General features: G+C 37.7%; 2 protein-coding genes and 1 long non-coding RNA gene across 13 annotated transcripts in view; all 3 read right to left on the bottom strand.

The window, feature by feature from the left end:
- The window catches only part of LOC107756102 (zinc finger and BTB domain-containing protein 16-A-like), a 12,999-nt gene extending 4,869 nt beyond the window's left edge, over positions 1 to 8,130 (bottom strand). The window contains exons 1-2 of one of the 2 annotated variants that reach the window (XM_016573089.1): positions 8,033 to 8,130; positions 4,480 to 5,820 (exon numbers count right to left, since the gene is read on the bottom strand). In XM_016573089.1, coding sequence (XP_016428575.1) covers positions 4,480 to 5,729 — 1,250 coding nt within the window. In that variant the 5' untranslated portion in view covers positions 5,730 to 5,820; positions 8,033 to 8,130. Of the gene's footprint in view, positions 1 to 4,479; positions 5,821 to 7,858; positions 7,935 to 8,032 lie in introns of those variants that run through there. The other variant, XM_016573090.1, reaches the window with a different exon arrangement.
- A 5,129-nt stretch (positions 8,131 to 13,259) lies between these two features.
- LOC107756104 (uncharacterized) lies at positions 13,260 to 19,171 on the bottom strand. Of its 3 annotated transcripts, none has more exons than XR_001641779.1 (3): positions 18,940 to 19,171; positions 18,388 to 18,449; positions 13,260 to 13,597 (listed from the first exon to the last, which is right to left on the bottom strand). It is a non-coding gene; the product is annotated as an uncharacterized LOC107756104 (long non-coding RNA). The 3 variants fall into 3 exon arrangements; XR_001641780.1 differs by lacking the exon at positions 13,260 to 13,597 and adding an exon at positions 15,646 to 15,923; XR_001641778.1 differs by lacking the exon at positions 13,260 to 13,597 and adding an exon at positions 16,565 to 16,922.
- Positions 19,172 to 22,081: 2,910 nt separating this feature from the next.
- LOC107756101 (neural cell adhesion molecule 1-like) overlaps positions 22,082 to 24,412 on the bottom strand; it is a 254,253-nt gene continuing 251,922 nt past the window's right edge. For all 8 annotated transcript variants that reach the window (XM_016573078.1, XM_016573080.1, XM_016573083.1 and 5 more), the window contains one exon: positions 22,082 to 23,606. In XM_016573078.1, the coding sequence (XP_016428564.1) occupies positions 23,483 to 23,606 (124 nt within the window). In that variant the 3' untranslated portion in view covers positions 22,082 to 23,482. The remainder of the gene's footprint in view (positions 23,607 to 24,412) is intronic.

Below are 24,412 nucleotides of genomic sequence, written 5' to 3' on the forward strand. Positions count from 1 at the left end.
ATATAAATAAAGAAAATTACTACATTTTAACTGCTATAAGAAACACGCATTAACTAATTTGAGCTTAGTAATTAGTAGCCTACTAGCTTACATTTGATTTACCTATTACAAAAAACGATATATCGGTCGGGCTCTAATAAAAATACACTTATATGAAGGTTTAAAATTCTACAAAAGGCACTTTTAATGTCCACAACAAATATTTTAGCAAAATGTATATTTTACTCAGAATTATTGGACTTTCTAACATTTACAGATGAAGAATATACCTGTGACATGTCAGTTATGCACTGAGGGAAACAGTGTTAATCAAATGCATTAAACAGCACGAATATATTCGCTGTTTGCCATGGTGGATCGATTTGATCCATGATCGACATTAAGGGCTGCTTAAGAATAAGCATGCACAAATTAGTGAGATTGTGTTTATGGAACCGCTTTAGCCCCGATTGATTTGTTAGGTTATTTCAAGTCAGGTTTTGGACTTTAATCCCAGTTTTTTTCTCGGGTCTCCGTGGTGTTGTGATTCACCATATTCACGCAGCAGCAGCGGTGATGAGAGAACGCGTTTGACAAACAAATACATAGATAACAGATTATTGGTCACTTTCTAAATAATAAAAGTATAGCGCATCCACTAGTAATTATATATAAATAAATCGTTTTTTACTGATGCAAATATGTTAGAAACGATGCATCGCGATACAAATGCCGACTTGTAGCCGATACACACTTTTTAAACCGATGCATCGCATCGTTAACTTTTTATGCCGATGCACCGAGCGAATCGGGGAATCTTCCCATCCCTAGTATGCATATTACCGGTATAGAAAACCGCTGGCCGGGGGAGTTACCAAGTAAACTTGCTTGTCTTAAAAGGACAGTTCACCCAGAGAGACATCGTGAAAAATATATATTGAAGAATGTTGGTAACCAAACCATTTTGATGACCACTGCCTTCCTTTGTATGGACCAGAAAAAGACAGACATTTCTCAAAAATCTTCTTTTCGGTTCAACAGAAGAAAGAAAGTCATGCAGGTAAAATAAGTACATGATTGATGACAACTTTCATTTTTGGGTGAACTATCCCCTTTAAAGAGACTTTGATAACATCAAAAATAATTTACTAAATTTCATGGGTATGAACAATAAAACGCACCATATTATAGCAGCTCACTGGTTACACAAACTGAACACAAAGTTCATGTTGTGTGTCACAAATCAAGGGGACAGCCGTTACAGGGGCGTTACAGCGCTGTGGTAAGATTCAGCTGCACTTGTGAGCATACAAGGAAAGTTGTGAGGTGCCTCTCACCTCACTGTAGCCTGGTGTTATCTCATTCTGCAGCACCATGAGGACTTATCATCCCCATCTGCTCTTGGTATAGTGGAAAGGAGAGCACAGGTTTATCGCTGTCTCTGATATGCACAGATAAGGCCTTGCCTCCTGTTTAAACAGCTCTACAGTTAGCACTACCTATGCTAACTTAACAACACTTAACCTTCTTCCACCTGTCTGCCATGAAGAACAACCTAAAAACCATTGCTTTAAATTTTTTTTACAAAAACGACAGTCCAAACTCTAAAAGAACGTGGATAAATTGCAGTGTCTTTTTTTCCTCCATTTCAGTGCTGTGCATGTTGATTATTTTCTTTTTGGCAGGTTGCTGAAATATTTCTGTAATCATTTTCCATGAATCAAAGGGCCACAAACTGTTTTTCTTGGCAAAAAAAAAAAAAAAAAATGTCCTCCAGTTTGTCAAAAAAAAGAAAAGAAAAGCTGCTACGGTACTTCGATTTAGCTCCTGTAGGGAACTCTGGGTTATTGAAAAACAAATAAACTCCTTCATTTAGGCAACCCTCAGACATACATCTACCCCAGATATTACAAGATTACTTCAGTGGTCTAGTTAATAGGATAGTCTTGACACTCGCATGGTTTTGGAAGCGATGCACACATCATTCAGAGCTTTATGACAAAACCCAGGGCAATGGGGAATGAATGCAGCAAGCTACATTTATGCAGGAAGCAAGCACTTACTAATGCGTTCGCTCTCAAATGCACACACACATCCACACGCAGAAAGGCTCGTGCCCAATCTGGGAATAATTACAGACGGTTAACTTGACCTGTTTGACCTAAATGAACTCTCAAACAGAAATATTTTTCACAGAGAGTGCTAGAGATGGCTGGAACCCTGGCACAAGATGATGCAAAATAATCTGTAATTAGTAACAAGAGCTGCCGCCCCGTCTGCTGCAAGCCGTCAGGACCGGTGATGAAAAAACCTTTAAAAAGGAACTAAACCTTACCATGGCAAATCTGACACTGTCGTTCCTTTTATTAAAAGAAGAAGATCACTGAAACTTCAAAAGAAAACGTAGATAAGTACATCGATATCTCTAGCATATAAATAAGAGTGGAAAATCATCAGAATTTTTATGATTTGAAATTACATTCTAATCTATTATCACTGTCGTGCATCTTTTAGATTGTCATTTTTTAAAGCATTGAAATAAATACTGTGAAGATATGATGCAAATTTAAACAGACAAACGTGCCCATCTTAAGAACCCTTAATGTACTGAATCAAACAACAACATGGATCTCAAAAATAAGCTGGCTGCTTAAAAAAAAATCACTGCAATTAGATGTCATTGGCTGTTTCAGCAACTGCTGCATCCTTTTTATGCCAACATGCCAACGCGCTTACTTCGATGATTCACACAAGCACAGACAACTTTTAAATTAACACGGCTTGTCAATTATTCTGTTCTAAGATAAACACCAACCTTAAAGTTCACAAGGTTGAACAAGCATTTTTCACTCAGTGAATAATGAAGGTAATTACGAGGGATTTATTAATGCCATCTTGAGCACTTCCAAAGACACATGAATATTTGGACTGAAACTGAATCCTCAGATGAACTTTCACCGTTGTGCATTCCAACAGATTAAGGACGAACGCTCAAACCAGTTTATTCTCAATCCTGGGCCTGTCATTAAGAAACCCGCAGAAAGCAGATCTGCTTAAATCCTGTAAACAACAGGCACTAAAACTCACAAACTATCAAAATAACGTTGTATGTATTGTGCAAGCAATGGCTTTTATGCGTTGCATTTTTTACTATGAATATTGTTGGCTCTATAACAAATTGCTCATGTTCCTCTGTCGCTTTGGATAAAAGTGTCTGCTAAATGAATTGATGTAAACATAAAATATGTTTTGTCCAATTCTACAATATTGTACAAATAAGTTTAACATGTGAATCCTGCAATCTTTGTCTAGTCGACAGCAACAAGGGTGTGGCTGCGGGCTTCAAAAGCTGATAACGTCTGGCGTGGATTTCCTCGCCTCGTCCCAGCTCCTTGCAACACCCCCACAAGTCACACTGACAAGAACCAGAGGCCAGCCAAGTGGCCAAAAGGTTACGCTGTGGAGGTCGGCACAGGTCCTCCACGTAGACCCTCATTTCCTGGGCTGGACAGTCTGCTCTACTCATAAAGCTAATAAGGCCCTCCTTGTCCCGGGTGGCTGGGGCCCAGGCTGGCCTACTCATCACTGGCCACACCATGGGGGTCAGGGGGGCTGCTTCCCATTAGCCTGCCCCCTCTCCAGGTGCAGCTAATGGGCTCAGCCAGAGCCTCTCCAGGACCACTCGACAGCCACCAGCGCAGGCCTGGAAGTGATCAGCACCCAACGCCTGGGAGCCGCGACAAACAGACGGCCCACTTAAAGGAACTAAGTTAAAAATAATAATTTTTCTTGACTAGCCTGGGAATGTCTCATCTTGCTGTGTGCAAATGTAGCGTTTTACATGTTACAGTAAGCAAAAAATGTATGCACATATTGATCAAAAGCCTACAATTAATTTTTTGCCCATTTTTTTCCTTTACCAAAATAACAGATAGGCTAAAACAATGTTTTTATTATAAATTAAACAACTATTGGCAAATTGCCATCTAATTTATACAGCATTTTCTGTATAATTAACCGTATGAATGATACTTTATGCAATATTTTAAGCCGTTTCAAATCGTTATAACAAGATTTTGTATTGCAACTTGATTGACCTATTTATCCTTACTCTTTTCAAAATATATTTCAGCTGAAGAGCAATTTTTCTTAATAGGGGGAAAGCAAGAGGAAAACATATATGTGCGTAAATCAGCTCTGCAATCATTCACTCTCATATCCACCGCAGGCAGAGTGTTAAGCAAATTGACCTCCAGCATGAAAGATGATAAGCAATCAACAGTTAACCATTATGACTCATCTTCCACTAACATTTCTCTGCAACAAAGTTTTTTAATCAAAAGAATTTCTAAAAATGGGCACCTTGCGGTTTTTCGTTTCACAGAGCGCATTAAACTAATTGAATTAGGGACCTGCCTTTGCACCAGGGGAGGCAAAAAAAAAAAACACTTTGGAAGAGCATGCATTTATGGCAACCGAAAAACAAAAACAGGAGCTTACCTGTGTTGCTCTATGGTCTCATTGTCAGGCAGTTCGGCGCCACACACGTTGCAGCGCTCGTTCGGGCTGCGGCCGTCGGGCTTCATCCCAGCAGCTAACTCGCCGAGCTTGTTGAAGAACTCCCTCTGGATGAAGCTCTGAGGCAGCAAGCCCCCGTAGGCACTGAAGTCCATGGACATGGCCAATGCTGGGGACATGTGCAAGGATGAGGCCATAGAAGCGGGCATAGAGAGCATTGCTTCGTTCTTGTGGTTGGGAGGAATGCCGTAGAGTGACGCCAAGTGCTTTTCGGTCATCCCTGCCATGGCCTCCAGGCCCATCTGGTTGACCTCCGCCTGCTGGTCGCCCACACCTTCCTCCCTGACATAGTGCAGTTCACGGGCACTAGTGATCACGCTGCTCCTGGTAGGGGTGCCGGGCCCATCGCGGTTCTTGTCAGGCTCTCCGCTGCGCTCACCGTTGCTGGAGGCACTGGATTCCATGGCTTTAGGGTTCTCGTGTTCTCCGCTCTCATCTACTTGCATCATCTCCGTCTTGATCTCTCCCATCATGGGGTGGGAGTTGCCATGCAGGGGCTGTTCGGCACCCGCGCCGGGGTGCATGGTGCTCTGCAGGAGGGACTGGCCGATGCTCATCAGGCTGTCCACGGCTGCTTTGGTTGGGCTCATGGTGGAGAGGCCGAAGGAGGTGGAGACAGAAGGACTCTGATCCACCATTCCTGGCAGCATCAGTGCTTGCTGGGCAGCCGACATGTAGCCGCCTTCCTCCACGGAATGCTTTTTCGGGTTCCTGCCATGCCGTCCCTTGCGCTCCTCCTCATCTTCTGCGCCTCCGTCGTTCATGTTGACCTCCGTGTCATTTTCATCCGAGGACTGAATGGTCTCCAGTATCTTCAGGCATTGCTCCTCCAAGTACTCTATTTCTAAGATCTCTGCTGCGTAAAGCAGGTCATCCAGATCCTCCACTTTAGCTTGGAGCATGGCAGTGTAGGCATACTCCAGAATCTGCTGGAAGGTCTTTGGTGAGAGAAAGTCGAGAGTGTAATGTTGGCTGTTCCGGTGAAAGAGGATCTCGAACATCTTACTGGCGCAGGCCAGCACGGTCCGGTGAGCGTGGAACTCCTGGCTGTCCACCATGATGACCACGTCGCACAGCGTGCCGGCCAGGCGCATCTGATTAGCCTTGTGCAGCAGGGCATTGGGGTGATTGGGGTTCTGGAGCTGGATCATACCCATTTTAGTCAAATCCATAACGTCTCTGAAATCCACACGGCCAACTCATGAGTCTTTCTTTCCACGTAGCAGTCTGTTCAGTTATCTTTGTAAACAAGATAAGGTCAATCTAGAAAGAGATGAAAGAGAGACCCACAGTTAGATGCAGCAAAGTCGCAATGTTTTTTTGTTTTTCTTTCCTTGGTTGTTGATTTTCTTTGTTCTTAAATTAACAGCCATCATTCTAATTATTTCAGTATTAAAAAAACTCATAATAATATCAGTACGTTAGACTTCAAATGTACTCTGTACTGTACAAAACACAAATCTATCATTATTTAACAGCTAAAAACCTTTTTAACAAAGGATCCCTAAAAAACAAACGAAAAATCCGTCAAAATGCACAAAATAAAACAAAACGACAAGTGGCCCACATGAGAAACGTGTAAACTTGGCTTTAGTGCTAGTAAAGGCTGGCAGTAATCAAGCCTTTGTTTCAATGTGTTCGAGCTCGCCTCACAAAGCCCATCAACAGCCTCCTGAAATGAAATGGCATCTTATTCAGTATTCTCATCACAGACAGGGATACTGAGCGGAGCATGGAGAGTGAGGCAAGCTGTTGCCAGGAATAGTTGGAACAGAGGATGACACAAAACAGCTCAGAGCTCCTAAAACACCAAAATGCAATTTTTATTTTAAATACACTTCCATGTATCATATGTAAATTGTATGATGTTATTTTTTCCTGCTATATCAGATATATACTACAAAAATAAAGCATCAATGCACTTACAATGTAATCTTTTAAAAACAAAAAACGTGCAATTTTTAAATGAACAATGTTTTTGGGCTGGGTTTTTTCATTATAATGTAAAATATTTAATGTCATAATTTAATACTTAATAAAATACATTCTATCTATAATTTAACGTTTAAACTCTGCTTTGTACAACAGCCTAACACTATATTACAACAACAAAAATCACCGTCACTTTTGAGTGAACACAGAGGAAAATCCACCACTAATATTTGGTAACAGCAGCGAGAGGCAGCCTTTCCTTTAATAACATTATTACATATATTTAAAATAGTACCTAGATAAGGAACGGATGATTTACTCAGACATTTAATATTTCCCCCATCTTATTTGATCAACAAAAAGCCTCACCGGAGAAGAGCAGACTAGTTTTTATATCAAACAACACTATGATCTTAGCGGTGAATGACGGGCTTTTTCACTGTGAATACCGTTTCAGACAGCAAATAAGCGAAAGTTAGGATAAAGGACAACAGAAGAGAAATATATTCGAGGGATTTCACGCTGTTTAAAATCTACAAAGTACAGGAAGGCGAGTAATAAGTGAGAAATGAGTACGTTGTCTTTGAAGTGCAGTTAACTGATGAGACGTTAGCAATAATGACGCCAGTTCACGCACGCAAACTGTACAACAACTCAAACAAAAGTCAAGAAACGATCAATACATATTCGTATTAGCCAACTACTGCTGTGATAAGCGTTATCTACCTCATATATGATAAAAAAGACCGATGAAAAGTCCAGTCAGAGCTCATTTGACTGACCAATACATGATTATTCGACTGTTCACACGTGAATCAATTGAAGTTAAAGAACCCGTTTGTTATTTTATTACATACACAAACACATCGGGCGAAAAAGCAAAATAGCGTTTCTGTTAAAATAATCAATTTCAGTATCGTTATAAAACAAATTTAAAAAAAATTAAGCAAAGGTCATTTCACTTTAAAAATCACAAACAATACAGTTCGGTTCATTTTGAAAGACAGTGACACGCACCTCCACGGTGGCCCTGATTAAGTAACCAGACTTACTGGCAAGCAAAATAATAATCAACAAAGCCCCGACATTTGTTTGTTCTACGACATACTTCTTCAGTTAGAACATATTCAAACTCTCTGGGTGTTCAATTTGAAGCAGTCACGCTGAGAATAAAGCACATGGAAGCACGTCACTGTCTGGTGCGCGAGCAGACCTCACGTCCCCCGAATACTAAAACACACGCTTACGTCAACATAACATCTCCACATGTGTAAAGATGAACATAAACAGCCATATCCATCAGGTGCCCCGAGCCTGCACCACACTGACAGCCACACTTGTACTTTTTCGGTGCACTCTCCCAATTCACCTTCACTTGAAGCAACAGTAGAAACACCGCAACTTGATGTGATGCTGAGCGCAAACACCTCTGACCAACACAACGCGGATCATCTCTTAATGTGAACATTTCCCAAATTGAAAACACACGCAGACAGATGGGTCAGGAGCTGTGGGTGTTTTAAAGGTGCGCGCCTGTACTCACCTGTCTTGCACGTTTGGCTTCCGAGCGTGCGGTTATTAGGACTGTGGCATAGTAATGCGGTTCACAGTCCCCGCTCTCTCTCTCTCACGCGCACTAACTCCTCTCCGCTCGCGGCTTAGCAAATCAACACGGCGGTGACGTCAGCGCACATCCTCGCCGGAGTCCTGACAAACACTGCTAAAGTGAGACACCTAGGGGGCTGTCGAATATAGGCCAGCGTGTCTGGGACACTATCTATCACCGCGTTTGGACTTTAATCATTAACCTTCAAGCATCATCACCTTTGCTATTACTTCTACAACCAGGTAACTTCTCAGGTCTGCAGCGAGCGCGATATGTAAATTCGTATTTAGAACCCCATGAGTGCAACATCCACTATTTTTACACATTCTTGAAACCTATTTGTTCGTAAACGTAAATATGTTATTTTTTCTGTAATTCTTGTCTAGCTGTGAGTACCTGGAGCTTTTGCTACTATGCCAAATTCCTTGTGTACTTGACCCAAATAAACTAATTCAAACAAACAAATAAAACATGACAATCATGATCTAACTCAAGTTCATTTTATTAAGTGTGATGTTCCATAAAGGCAGGCTATTTTAAGCCTTTTTCAGAATTGAATTTATCATCGGAGAAATTATTCATACTAATTAGCTACTGAATGACAGACACATAAGATTTCAAGACCCAGATGAAAAAAGTACACTTCCATAATATACTTAAAGTGCTCTATTTTCGCTCACTCATTTTGTGCTTAATATACTAAAAATGATTCTTTATACTTCTTAAGATAAACTTAAGATCATCTAAGTGTATACTCAACTGTGCTATTTTGGGACACCATGAATGCAAACTAAAATGTGACCCTGGACTACAAAACCAGTCATAAGGGTCTATTTTTTTTTTTTATTGAGATTTATATGACATCTGAAAGCTGAATCAAGAAGCTTTCAGTTGATGTATGGTTTGTTAGGATAGGACAATATTTGGCAGAGATACAACTATTTCAAAATCTGAGGGTGCAAAAAAATAAAAATATTGAGAAAATCGCCTTTAAAATTGTCCAAATGAAGTTCTTAGCAATGCATATTACTAATCAAAAATGAAGTTTTGATATATTTACGGTAGGAAATTTACAAAATATCTTCATGGAACATGATCTTTACTTAATATCCTAATGATTTTTGGCATAAAAGAAAAATCAATAATTTTGACCCATGCATTTGTTGGCTATTGCTACAAATATATCTGTGCTACTGATGACAGTTTTTTTGGTCAAGGGTCACAAATGCACTTTTAAGATACTCTCTTTGTATTTAAAAATGTATTTAGCCACCACTTGTAGTACACTTGAGTGTACTAGTGTATGAACGATGGTTTAAGTGTACTACAAGTGGTAACTAAATAAATTTTTTAAATACAGAGATAGTATGTAAAAAGTGCATTTTAGTTCATATTCATGGTGTCCCAAAATAGCACAGTTGAGTATACACTTAGATGATCTTAAGTTTATCTTAAGAAGTACTAAAGAATAATTTTTAGTATATTAAGTACAAAATTTGTGCACAAAAATAGAGTACTTTAAGTATATTATGGAAGTGTATTTTTTCACCTGGGGAGGCTTTAAAAATGAAAAAGATTAAATGGATTACTCGTTTGACTGTAAATGTTTTATTCATTAATTTATTGTGAATTTTTTATCTATTTAAAACTTTAAATGTTTAATTAAATGTTTTATAATCAAACAACAGTTCTTGGTATAATATAATGATATATGCTTAATTTAACTAGAATTATACTTAATTAGTATTAGTTAAAATAAATCATGCAGGCTACATTTCATTAAATTGTGTTGACAAACTGAACATTGTCATTCTACAAATTCTATTCCATTGCCATCAGCTACATTTGTCACTTGTATTTTCAGTGCAATGACAGCCTAAAATCTGCACTAGACCCTGTAAAACTTGAGATGGGAGATCATAGAGTGCCATCACCTTTGAGCTGCATGCTGTGCTGGCTTACTTAGGGATAAAGACAAAGGCACTGCCCTAATCTCCATCTAATCCACATTTTACTGGAGAGGACTCTGATAAATCCTAAATTATACACTGATTTTTTTTTAATAATCAAAAGCACAAGCTAACACAGTTTAAAAAAACATGAAATTACATTCGTAAATTATGTATAAACGATATATGTTTACATTAAAATTATTCTTTGAAATCTAACTGTAAAACTTAAGCTCTTGGTAAAGTCATACATGTACATTCATGCATTATAAACATATGTGAGATGATGTTCTTTAATGAAAGTCACATTTATGTGCAATTCATTGGCCTTGGCTCTGCAGGAGTGCAGGAGACACTTATTATTGAATTTGTGTAATTATTATAATTACACATACATATTTTGATGCATAACACCATGAAATAGGTTCTGAATGCACTAAGAGTATGTTTGCTGCCTATTTATCCACATAGTACATATTCACATATATAAACCATCATTAGCGATGTACTGAGGTAGGTAATGACATACACTGGAGGTTTTGCTCATGAGCTAACAGTGGATCTTTGTGAATTTCGCTCAAAGCTTTGACTGAATAGGCTCTTTTTACACTTGTATAATCCTGGGGGTGTCTTATGCATTAAGGGCCTGCCCCCATGACCTCTGACCCTTACCTCTGACCTTGGCTGGATTTCTCCTGTACAAAATGCCCCTCCTTGTGCATGGCTAAAAATTCCTTTTGAGACTTTTCATCATGTAGGTATCTATTCTATCATGCAATTCGTCCATAAAGGCTATCATATCTGAGCCAACTGCAGGTTTAGAGTTAGGCTTAAATGGATTTAAGACACAGTAACTCCTAATTATATTATTAGGTACTTCATTATGATTTGAGCCTTATAAGTAGCACATGGAACAGTTTACAGAGCAACTTTAATTTTGTTACATTTTTGGTACGATAAATCTTAAATCTAATTATAAATGTCTAACATCACACTTTTGGCTGCATTTACAGCATTAAGTTTTTTTTTCATTAAGAAGAATGGGTGACATTCTCTTTGTTAATGGATTGAAATAGTCATGTTGACAGAGCCATTTGCTCTACTGAGTGCATATTTGCCTTCACTCTCCCTCCAGCCTTATACCTGTTTGGTTAGATGACAAGGTGATCCCTTGATCAATACTGATGTGGTATCAGCAGGCTGAACAATAGAACTGTGCTGGTAAACCTTTACTGGTTTCAAGTGACAAGAATCTCATTCTCAGAGGTCACAGATCTCACAATCTCTGACTGCACTCTTTGTATTAGGACAGGCACATTCCAGTCACTGATTACTATTTTGTATTTGCAAAATGAGATGCAGACTTAGAGGAGAGCATGGATAATTGTAACACTCCATAAATGTAATATCAGTGGTTAATTATATCAGTGTAAGCATGTATACGATAAAATTTTCTATCTCTTCCCAGACTATTGGAAAGTTTCAGCAATAGTTGATATGTTTTTAAAAACACCTGTTTTGAGTTGAGTTAAACTTTTACGTAAATTTTTGTGTACATTTAGAGTTTTAAATTTTATTTTAAATAAATAAAATCATCCAAATAATGTTGCACCTTCAAACATTATGTATGTTTGTATTGTTTTTGTATCAATATTTTTAAAAAACCTCTTTCATCATTGTGCAAAAAAACAAAAACAAACAAAAAAACAGATGACAACTAAAGACATGACTATTAATATTAATAGATGATTTTAAACTGCTGTTGTAGTTCCCTCATGTTGTTATCCATTTAACATGTACATATGAAATATATACATTTACATTATATAATTTGTTTTTATTTAAACAAAAATAATAAATTAATTTATTGAGAATAAACAAAACAAAAATATAAATCTCACCCCAGCCTTTATTTAGTTGTAGTTTCAATGTATCTGATTCGATTACATTTAATTGGCAAACTGAAATTGATACATTTTATGAATAACTAAGAAAAAAGTGTTATAATTATCCTTGCTCTCCATCTGAGTTACAGATTTAGTTACTGTCATCCTCTCACATCATAAGTTGATCCACTTTCCTCGTAGCCGTCTCTCCATTACTGACCTCTGCCTCACACACCTAATCTTCAATCTTCTTTTCTTCCTCATAACCGGCTCATCTGATCCTAATGACTGTTAATACCAAATGATCTGAATCTGTGAGGTACTGTGGGGGTCACCTCAATATTTCATACACTGTGTCGTCATTAATCACAAGAGCTTTAAATAGAAAAACGTCTCTTGATTACTGTAATTTTAAAAATGGTAGTAAAACTTTGATTAAATTTAGCACGGGGTAGGGCATCGTCACTAAAATGAATGGAAAGAAGGTGCCAAGTCTACTACAGAACTGTCAGATGAGATGCGATGTCCATCATAGGTGCACTTTTCCATCAGGTTAGTGGGTGGTTTGCTTCCTTTTATGGGAGCGGCCCGGGCCCTTAACCAGAGTGTTCTAATGAATACTAACCCCTTTTAAAAGGCGCTTCCCTGCAGTTTCCATTGGGTGGAAATTTTATAAACTTTCTTTCAGGTCTGAAGCAGCTTAGAGAGACTATTGTCCCCCTGTTGAACAAGACCTGGACACTCAAAACAGTTTAAACAATGCCAATGATGATTAGTGACAGGCCTGTCAAACAAACAGCGCTGACTAAGGCTCGCGCTCACAGCAATCCTGTGACTGAAGAAAATCAAATAAAAACCACACACTCCATCGTTCAAAGCCTCCAATAAGAGGTTAAATATATACTAGTATGAAAGAGCTCTAACCTGTATAGACCAGTGCCCGATTTTTGAACTACTACATTCGGTTACTGCCTCAGATTGAGTGTACTTTGTGCTTACACTCACTAATTGGAATGAATTGAAACACATGTGATGAAATTCGACAGTATTTATTTTTTGCAAACAACACGTCCTGGAGCTTTTCAAAAGGGCAACGAGGAAAACTGTTTGTTAGTTGTACAGATAAACATTTGCGATGACGTCTGTCGGAGAATGCCTTTCCTCTGTGTAACAGTAGGGATGCAGGATGGGAGCCCGGGGCCTTCGTAGAGATCCAAAGAGCCCTGCTGACTCTGCCTGGTGCACCTCTGTAGAACACAGTGGTACAGAGCACCATACATGCCTTTCATTCAGCCAAAGAAAAGGCCACTTTTTTTTCTCATTCTCTCCTCTCTAAGTGTAAGACCCCAGCTGTCCTCAGTCAAGCAGAATTCCAACTTTCCCTCCAAAAAATTCTCTCATTGTCCATCCTGGAGGTGGCCGAACCCTCCTCTCCATAGTGCTTAACCACTGGTCCGGGCGCAAACAACAGAGTAATCATATTACAGTGTCCCTGGGAAAAAAGGGACAGCTATCCACAGGGAATCTCCTGTGGCTAATCCCCGCGAGGCCGCTGCTTTTCTTCTCCAGCGCCGAGTCCACCTTTCACAGCGGTTTCGGAGGCACACAGGCCTTTAACCGCTCAAGGATATCGGCTTCACGTCTCTCCTCCTGCATTCCCCTCGAATCTACGTCAAAAAGCGAGAAACCACCGCCTCTTCGTTTCTCGTTCGTGCAATTTTATTTTGGTACCTTCATTACCTCACCTTCTTTATTCTACGGATCCTCATTTTCTTTGCCCCTATGACTGTAGACATGATTGCCGTTATTGTAAATAATTAATAAGCTGTAATGTATCACCTCTAATTAAACATATTAGTCAGCGGAGTCTTGCAGAATTACTACCCCGAGTCCGTGTCCAGTGATATTCAAATGAGCCTCATTCCCATCAATAATGCAAATAGATGCACTATAAACATTTCTCACTGTACAGTAACTGCTGCAGCCCACGGGAGCATTTGAACATAATTTAGAATTAACATCATTAGCATGACATGACTGAGCATGACTGATATTTGGTAAAGTTTTCAGGAATCTATTCTTATGTAAAAATGATTTTCCAATGATACTATGTTGCAATTATATTAATTGCTAATGTGTGCATCATTTGAACATAATTTAGAATTAACATCATTAGCATTCACTTTTATTCACACTGTAGGTCTGCAAAGAAAATCATTATCTGCACAGATAGAATCAGATAGAATCTTATTATGCAACAGTTACTTCTAGTCCTCAAATTTTATTGGATGAGAGGCATTCCAAGAGCACTGATGTCGTCCAACAGCGCTGGGACTTTCTACTATTTCTATCACTCTGCTTGTTTGTTTTCACTTTCCAGACAGACTGCCAGTCTCTGTATTAATGGTGGGGATTTTTCAGTGACTCTTTTTGTCAGGTTACATCGATACACCAAAGTTGAGACAAGTGATTGGCCTTAAATCATTCAATCACTTGAATCAGGAATGAAGTGACTGTCTTCATGAGTGAGTCATTTGAATCATTTACCCAACAGATTCATTCAAAAACACAGATTCATTCAGGAATGAAACAAGTGACTGAACTTATAAGTGAGTCATCTGAATTATTCACTCAACAACATTGTTAAAAATCACTAATTCATTTAGGGACGAAAAAAGTGACTGACCTTATAAGCGATTTCCAATACTGATGACTTATAAGTCATTTGAATCATTTACTCAACCGATTTGTTCAAAAACACTGAATGCAAGAACTGTATTGAACAGAAGAATGTAAACAAACGAAACTTGACTGGAACAACACTGAACATTTCTGAGATGTACAACAGACAAGCATCATAATAGGAAATTAATGAATGAATGAATGAACGAACGAACTAGTTTTCTGCAAGTTCCTCTAGTAAATTACAGAAATTCAAGGCATCCTTATTTTTCCATTAATTTCAGCAATAATAAAACAACACTTTCCCTTGTGAAATATGTAGATATTTGGTCAAGTTTTCAGGAATTTTCCAATGATACTATGTTGCAATTATGTTAACTGCTAATGTGTGTTTCATCCTTCATAAATATATCACCAGTAAATATAGATCACATTTTCCTTTTTTATGAAAAAATTATGGTTCTTATAAGTGGATCATTTGAATCATTCACTGATTCATTCAAATTCCTGATTCATTCAGTAATAAAACAACACCACTGTCAGAGACAACACTGCAAAAACAGACAAAGTCTAGCACTATTATATAACATAAGTTACTGAATATTAACTTCTTGTTTACAGAAATGTTATATAGAATCAATGTGACAATCATGCTGTTGGTTTGAATCATGCATCATGGCTGTGACCATATTTGAGAAGAATGGACATCTCTTGCTCTGTGATATTGTTTAGTTATGGTGAACAGTTAGTGCTATCCCTAACAAGTTATTTGGTATGTTCTTCCCTAGGACTTTGAAAAATGAAACTTCATTTAAAAACGCTTTTTCCCTTTTTTAATTTTTTTAAAGTTACACCTGGAGAGAGATAAAAGGGGCTAACAAATCCAGCTGGGCTCGTGTAAAGAGAACAGCGGCTAATTCAAAAGAAACCCCTGCTTGCTATTTTTCGTGGGTACCAGCTGGTCTTCTAACAGATGTTGAACACACGATTTAACGGAGATGCTATATATCAAAGTATACTGGACTGTCTCTCGTTTCCTTTTAAGTTATGACTGCTGCAGCGCTGTCAATGAATTGCAAGCTGTAATGACTGACCGCCGATACGCTACGCTGATTTATAACAGCAAATTTGTCAAACCGGACATTAAATTTCTGAATTACAAGAGTCTTTTCCAGACCGGCACGTATTTTCAACCTAAGATCGCATTCTCTGTGGTTACAGGAGCAATTCTTCCGGTTAAAAGGTGACGGCCGTTCTCAGTTTCCTCTGAGAGAAGCTAGGATGACTTTGAGGCCCATTGACGTGGATGAGCTGGAATGAAAAATAGAAGCAAATAATTCCGAACGCTAAGACAGGAGAGTGATTTAAGACACGGAGGAGGATACGAAGCAGAATGTTCTCAACTGGAATGCACATTGGCTTTCACAGCATGGGCCCGGGCAGGCAGTCAAAACCAAACAGAAAACTCCAAAGCAACTAGCAGAGTACTTCTAACACAGGTCGAACTAAAATATGTCATTTAAAAATGTTATTCAATCCTGTCTAATCCGTTTAAACAAGGCCCGGTCGCTCCAATTTCTACCGTGTTATGTAAATGAGTGGTAACCATCCAAATGTCGATTTGATCAACCGTCAGATTTATCCTTTCCAGGCATAAACATCAAGTGTTTACAATATAATTCTAGTAACAGGAAGCAGATCGAGGCTCTGTGTGAGATCCACCCAGGACTGGACCAGCTGTATGGCCCCAGCTAACACCATTGTTACGTGCCGGGGGTTGGGAGGACTATGAGGGCCTCTAATCTGCTGCTATGTGTTGGCTGTTATTGAAGAAGAAAGAGAGAGTGAGATAAAAGTGATGCCAATGTTTTCCCGGATGGCCTCGGTCCAGAAGAAAGCCACATTAAACCATATGGCAGCGGATTCAACCAAAATCAATGTTCGAAAGCCACTTTTTTTTCATTGCATCAACATCTTGAGAAGTTTAGAGCGAGTGCATCTAAACAGGAAATCTTAAAATCAGCCTTTTGATAGACCATATGCCATGTGTTTGGCAATTGCCACATCGTTTGAGGGACCAGCATTACATAATCTTGTCTGCCGGCTGCCAGAGAGGGACGGGACGGGACGGGACAGGCTACTATGCCGCTTCTCTTCTGCTTAATCTGATGGGACAACAGCATTCTTCTGTGAGAACAAGAAGGACTTGTACGGGCCAGGTAGAAGAAGAAAGGAAGCGGAACATTGTGAGATTTGGGGGTTTATTTCCCAGCAAAGCATGTGACTAACAGGAAAGCTGTGGGGAAATAACTGAAAGTAAAAATGGAAATAAATTGTGGTAAAATATGACGTACATAATAAGAATTACAAGCTGGTATAGTTTTAGTTAACTATAAAATCCCTGACACTGATAAAAAAATAAATAATAAAATACACTATAACCGACTACACTAATAATAAATCATTATTAAATAAAAATAACAAGCATGCATACTGATTATACTAAAATATGATATATATATCCTTAAAAACATAGTGAAAATCTAATGATTCAATAAAATGATATCCAACAGAATAAAAACTACAGTAACCAAATTAACTTGAGACATTGGAGGGCAGCTGCCTCCAAGGATGAAATCAAAATGCTTAAACCATAAATAAACTAAGATCTTGATTTAGCAAAGGCAGTAGCACAGTAATGTGGAAAGCAGAGCTTGTTTAAGCTGTTGCAAATGACGGATAAATGTAAAATGTTTGTACATGTTTATGTAGGATGGCAAAAAGCAACAAGCTGGTATATTGATTTATGAGCAGCTCAGGGGTTTCAGCTGGCATGCGAGAAAGCACATTCATTGTATAGTTTTCTTTGCGCAATCATTTGTAAAGCTTAGTTAAATCATTCATAATTTGTCAAATCAATTTGCAAATCAAAGTAAGGGCAATAAAACATCATATACAAAATATGCATGACTATTGTTTAATGAGAGAATATTGATAGAAATATTTCTAATTGAAAACGGTTTCATCAGAATTAATGGTTAAAGCAAAGGTTTAGTAATTCCATGACCCAGTGGTGACCCAGGACCAGAAGAGCTGCTGTAACATAAGCCTGCCTCACTTCAAACAAGTTCTTCCAGAATAGGTTGTTCCTAACTATGTAATTTAACTTGCTTTGATTTACAACATGTGAAACACATACAAAATTGGAGAGAATCTATAAACTCAAAAAAAAAAAAAAAAAAAGTTTCATCTGCCTCCTCTGGAGGCAACATTCTCATTTTGATTTAGTTTAGCTTGATGTACTAAAATAAAACTGAAATTAAAAATGACAAAAACACACAACAAAATTCTTAAAACTTTTAACTGAAATTAAAATGAAAACAGCAAATATATAATAAATAATCTGGTGCTATTTTGCTGAGAGGGAACTGTGAGATTTGCTCATTTTCGTACTTTCTGTTTGTCTGCAGGTATCAGAAGGTCGAGGGAACTGCACGTGGCACAGGAACCCCAAACCCTGCACAATCCCACAGGACAAGGAGAGCATCTTCCACACCATTTTTGCTTTCTTCACCAAATCAGGCAGAAAAGTTCTGGTATGACAAAGGACTTTTTGGGCATATTGGCATAGTTCAGAGAAGTATGAACAGGTCTCAGATATGAGCTCTGAAGCCACACACTTCCATTGCAAATACCCAAATATTCAATGGCTAATGTTGCACTGGTGATTTAGGTAGTGACAACCTGTGCAGGTTTCAGACACACAGATCAGTACCTGATCGATGGGGTCTCTGCTCCCTGTGGAGTCTGCTTCCATAATACAACATTCAGCGGAACCTGCCAGGATCATTTACATAGGTTAATGGTAATTAACCCAGCTTTAAAATCCAACTCAGATTCAGATGTGAGTCATTCTGAAAATATGTTGACTTTTAGGCTTTTTCATTGAATTCTTAATCAGTACAACGACTTTGCATTTTATTTTACTTTATTCATATATAAAGCAATGGTCATTTATGAACGAATTCTCAAAATAGATTAATTTTCCAGGAACATCTGAAAACTTTATTAATCTTTATTAATCAGACTAAAATAAATTTTTCTGCAAATTCTGATAATTAAAAAATGTATTATAATAAACATAGCCAAACTATGTATCATATTAGCCTATTTAATCAAATGCAAAGGTATAATAAAACAAAACGTTATATAGTGATATCTTTTATATGGGGTTACTTTAGGCTCTTTCAAATCACTGAAAAGTAAGGAGACAAAATATGTCACCATATTTTGAGAAGGACTCATTTCAGGTGTTGATCAAACCTACAATATACAGACAGCATTTCCAACATCTTCTCCAGCTCTTTTGTCCATGATGACCAGGCCTTTAGGAACTCAGAAGCTCATGAGTCACAGAGGAGCTCGATTTGTGAGCACATGTGCTAAATGAAGTACCTTAGGAACGAAAAACCAAGTAGTAAAAATTGTTAATGACATATAAAAGCTGAAATGTTTGATATAGCGAAGTATACAGCATGATAAATGCAAAACGTTTGTGACAAACTATTTTGAATCTTGGACTCTTGTCTCAAACTTTCTCTGTTACATAACCAGGCCACTAATCAAAGCGATTTTAAATTGGAAGCACCTGAATAAAATTTCTGGATTAACTGCAGAGGAAACTGCTGTTACATCCAATGCCTATTATTCTGCTGTCACATTTTCTCTGGCTACAAGGTTGAAAAAAATCTGTCGTTCCAATATGGTAACAATACCACTATGGTAAAAAGAAAAATATGTATAAAAACGCTGCCTTTGTATGTTTTTAATTAGCCTACATTGGCCTGTTGCGAGTCAACAACCGCTGTCAGCGACACATCATTTAGGGCGGTGCTTTACTGCCACCCAGTGGACAACAACGTGTAAGTGCAGCTGCTCAATGCAACCCAAAAGAGCTGTGAACCGTTGAATTTCACAATACTAATACATAAAAAGCGTTGTTCCTCATGAAATTACATTTTTATTTAGTCACCAGATTATCAGAGAAAACTAGAAATACATCTTTGGTTCTTACCACCGTCATGACTGAGAAATACGGGACATTTAATTTGGCTTCCCAAATGCACAATGCAAATCATGAGTTGCTTTGGCAGCAGGTAATTAACAGTTACGCTACAGTTATCAAGTCAAGAATGAATCCGTAGCGTCTCTAAACGTAGCAAACGCGACGTAATATGGATTGTGGTCTTGTGCGCCATCTGGTGTTGATGGTGCGCGTCCGCAGCACGCGCCTCTCTTATGCAATGGAATTGCAACATCTTCTAAAATAGTCATAACTTATTTTATAACTTATTTTTGTGGTATACCTGAATACAATAGTAATATTTCATAAGTTCTATCCTAAGGTCAAGCACAGATGGTCAATATGTGTATAGACTCGTACATAAAAAACAACAACTAATAAATATTTTCACTGTTGCCCGGGAAAAAGACAGTTCATTAAACATGTTGTACTTTGTGACAACATGCCCCAGTAAAAGTCACACTATTTGGGATAAGCAGTCAACAAAACCCGACAATAAACCATCTAGGCTTCTAGGTTTTTATTTTTGAGACAAATCAAAACAACAGTAAAATGTACAAACCACAAAACAATTCCTGAAACATGAAAAATAAATACATAAATAAAATCAAAATTTTCACCCCCTTTTTTTTTACAAGTCTCTATCTATCTGTCTATCTATCTACACACACACACACACACACACTAATTCATGGCAGTGTTGCTATTGTTAACTAAAACAATTGTAAACTAAAACTAATGCTATTAAAATTGTATTCATTAATTGAAATAAAGCTGTATAATATTTGATAAAAGGTTGAAGCAGAAGTACTGAAATGACTAGAAATAACTAGAAAAAAGCACATACAATTACTAAAATTCAAAACTGAAAATATAAAAATAAAAGCTAATTCACAATATCAATAAATACTATAATCATATAAATACTAAAATAATACTGTTGCATGACTAAAGTGTTGACATAAATTTCAAATGATAAGTGCCTCTTCTGTCAAGTTAAAATTAATTATATATATATATATTTTTAAAAGAAAAACAAGCTTAAACACTGCAGATAGTGTCTTATTATGTCTTGAAGTTTCAACAGCCAAGATCTTGTGTAGAACAGATGTGCATGTGAAAAGATACAGTGGAGACAGAAAATATTTTTCTCATTTTATTGAACACAAGAATTTTTTGACAGAATGAAGTCAGATTTTGTTGTCGGTTAGTATTTACAGCAGTGGCAGTGAAAGTGACATTTGATCTGTAAAAATCTGTATACAGCTGTGAGAAGGGCCTCACTTCATATGGTATGAAGTGACAGATGTCTTATAAAGGTCTGAGATGAGAATGAAATGATGAGAGAAACCATTAAACCCCAAACAGGCTTAATCTGCTCAGAAGACGAGCCTTATATGCTTTGGAAACAATCGTTTGAACAGACATTTGTCCTTAAAGTGGCATGATGGCACGGATGCGTGGTAAACTGTGTACAAACAAATTGGTCCCACATTAAATGGCAGTATGAATCAAAAGCTTGTTTTTCAGAGAGATCACAAGAGCTTGTATGCCTCCCGGTACAGTTTCTACAAGCCTCTCAGATGCTTATTAGACCAGAATCCTGCTGGAAACACTTTAAAAATAACTTTCATTATTAATATGACTACATTACAAATGCTTAACAGAACACAAACGTACATTCAAGTAGCATAATGTTTAAAGACTTAATAATGAAAGTTATCTCCATGAAAGCACTTCATGTTTGTCTTGTAAAAGCAAAAGTGACAACAGTGAACGTATGAATGACAAAAGTTCACTGACATTCAGATAAATGTACAAGCCTTTGACATTTTCAGTTATTTAGCAATTCAATTCGTAACCTTAACACCAATGACATCTAGTTTAGAATACATCGCATGCTTATTTCAGGTTTAAAAATAGATGTCACTGACAAGGCATTTGACCAAACGGGATGAACAAGAGATTTTGTAATTAAATGGCGGGTGAGCAGGCAACCCTGGGGCCTATGAGACGAAATGCATCGAGACAGTTTTCTGTGTGAATATATTTATATTTATATATGTATATATATATATATACGTCTTATTTTGCATCAGTTAAATAGAGGCATGTTGTCGAGATTTTAAGAACTCAAGTTTTAAGAAAACCACGATCCATTAACACCCTCAGACCCAAAAGACCAAGTGACGTCACATTTGATCAAGAAACAAAACTATTATTTTCACAGTTTACAGATCTGGACCATCTGACAGCATCGGGGTATGTTGTCACAGAGACAGTAGCGTCACTGCGGCCCATCCAGACCGCAGGCCTGCATACGAGAGGATGGTTATATTGAAGGCACCAACTCCTTTTGTGTCTGTATTTCACTTCTGCTGCCGTCATTTTTTTTTTTTTCTTATCATGATGAACATTGTTTAAACTAACAGCTACTGCTTTCACAACCTATGGAAACTCTTTTGTAATTCTAGTACAAAGAACACACTGTATTCACACTAGGATTTTCACGCATTCACAGTGCACAAGCTTGCAGCCTAAAGAATGAGAAACACTGTACAAAAAAAAGTCAGGCTGAATATTCTTTATGCTACGCTCCACACCGGTGTACTATGGCTTAAATAAAAAGTAAAACAATAATTTGGCCATTGAAGACATGAAAAACTGACAAACATTTGCATTTTTATCAGTATCAAAGAGGCAGGGCTTCATTTTAATGCAACATCTATCAATTATATGGGCAATGGAGCAACAGGCAGACATCATATGGGACGTCCCATGAGCGTTACGCACACGTGTGCACCTGATGTTTTCGTTAGGCCACAAGTGCAACAGCGACGCTTGAACTGTATTCTCTCAACGCGCCGTCCGATCCATATCTAAGAGCTCCAAGTTGTTTTTTTTAAAGGATTTACGGGAGGTTTTTAAGCGAGGATCACTGCGGGAGACCTCTTTGAATCTCAATCTTCTGTTAAAGAACTGAAGTAAAGAAGAAACTCTTAAGGTTCAAGGGAAATGGGATGTGTTGTAATAGAAAAGAAAATATAAAACGGGAAAAACAAGTAGTAGTGGTGTTTTGTATAGTATAACCCTAACTGCTAGTTCAGACCTCTACCCTGCGTGATCGTTTGTGTCGGGTTTGCAAGAGAAGCAAACGGCGTGTTAATGAGGGATATCATTGTAAAATGCTGTAAACACTTAGGGCTGGGATAAAACAAACAAACAAATTAGACAGAGAAAAATAATTCTGCAAAGCAAGCATGCTAAAAATCTATTGCTAACTCCCAAAAAATAATGTGAGAAATAAAATAAAAAGGCAGTTGCTTTTGTACATTATTTAAACACAAAACATAAAAAATGTTCCCCAAAAATTCATATGTGGCAGACAATAATAATGGCAATACTGCATGTAATAAAACGGGACATAATTGAAACGGCACTGTGGGCTGAATGTGTGACGGCAAAATCTACTGTATTTCTCATACTGAACTTCCTCGAAAGACATTGAGTGTATTTGAAAGACACTGATCTTACAGAGGTCAAGGAGACTGCGCTAGAGGTAAAGAATCTTTCCTTCGTGCGTTGATGAAAGAAATGAAATATTTCAATAGTAAAAACAATCGAAAAGTACAAAATAAAAGGCATGTGCGCGAGCTCTTTAGGCGCTCTATACATCTACAGACGTGCTTTGTTCTGCGAACTCAAAGACACTGAAGAAAGAGACCCTTGTGTTTGAGATGTGATGGTGGTGGTGTGGTGCTGTCTGTCTGCGCTCGCCGATTCCGGATCATGCTTTGCTCTCGTTGCCGTTCGTCTGGGGGGCTTCATTAGGGACTGTCTTCACCTCCGCCGGGGTGTTGTTTACCTCCGTCTCCGGCGCTTTACTTTTGTCATCTACAACAATTTTACCACTGGGGGAAAGAGAAAAGAGAAGTTTATCAGCAGTGTCTTTCAGTCCTCTGTTTGGCTGCTTCTGCTCTTTATATTATTTTCAAGGATCGGCTCACCCAAAAATGACTGTGCTGTTATGATTTATTCACCCTCATGTTCTGTCATACCTGTGAGAGTTTCTTTCTTTCTTCAGTGGAACACAAAAGATGGGGTTTGGTGAAACTGAAGAATATGCTAGACATTCTTTTTAATATAATGAAAGTGAATGAAGACTGGTGCTCAATGCTCCACAAATGACAAAGAAACACCATATAATGATCATAAAAGTGGTTCACACGAGTCATTGTCAAAGTCTTCATATGTGACAAAAAAAATTGACATCAGCCCTAGGTTTCTTTGGTACGTTCATGAGGGAAGTAACAATGTCTGGATTTGCGATGGTATGATTCGAGTCAGATCTTGTTGCAGACAGAATTTATTTGATCAAAAATATAGTAAAACAGTAATTTTATGAAAAATTTAAAATATCTGTTTTCCATTTTAATGTATTTCAAAAAATATTTCCAGTCTTTAATGTCCAAGATCCTTCAGAAATTATTTTAATATACTGAACTGATGCTAAAGAAACATTTCTAATTATTATCAATGTTAACACATTTTTCCCCCCAGAATTCTTTAATAAGTAGAAAAGTTCAAAAGAACAACTTTTATTTGAAATATAAATATTTTGTAACATTACTAATGGCTTTAATGCCACCTTTTAATACTAAAACATATTAATTTCTTTACAAAAATAAAATAAAAATAATATATATATATATATATA

The sequence above is a fragment of the Sinocyclocheilus rhinocerous genome, unplaced genomic scaffold (assembly GCF_001515625.1).
Source record: "Sinocyclocheilus rhinocerous isolate Xijiao unplaced genomic scaffold, SAMN03320098_v1.1 scaffold682, whole genome shotgun sequence".
Lineage (NCBI taxonomy): Eukaryota > Metazoa > Chordata > Actinopteri > Cypriniformes > Cyprinidae > Sinocyclocheilus > Sinocyclocheilus rhinocerous.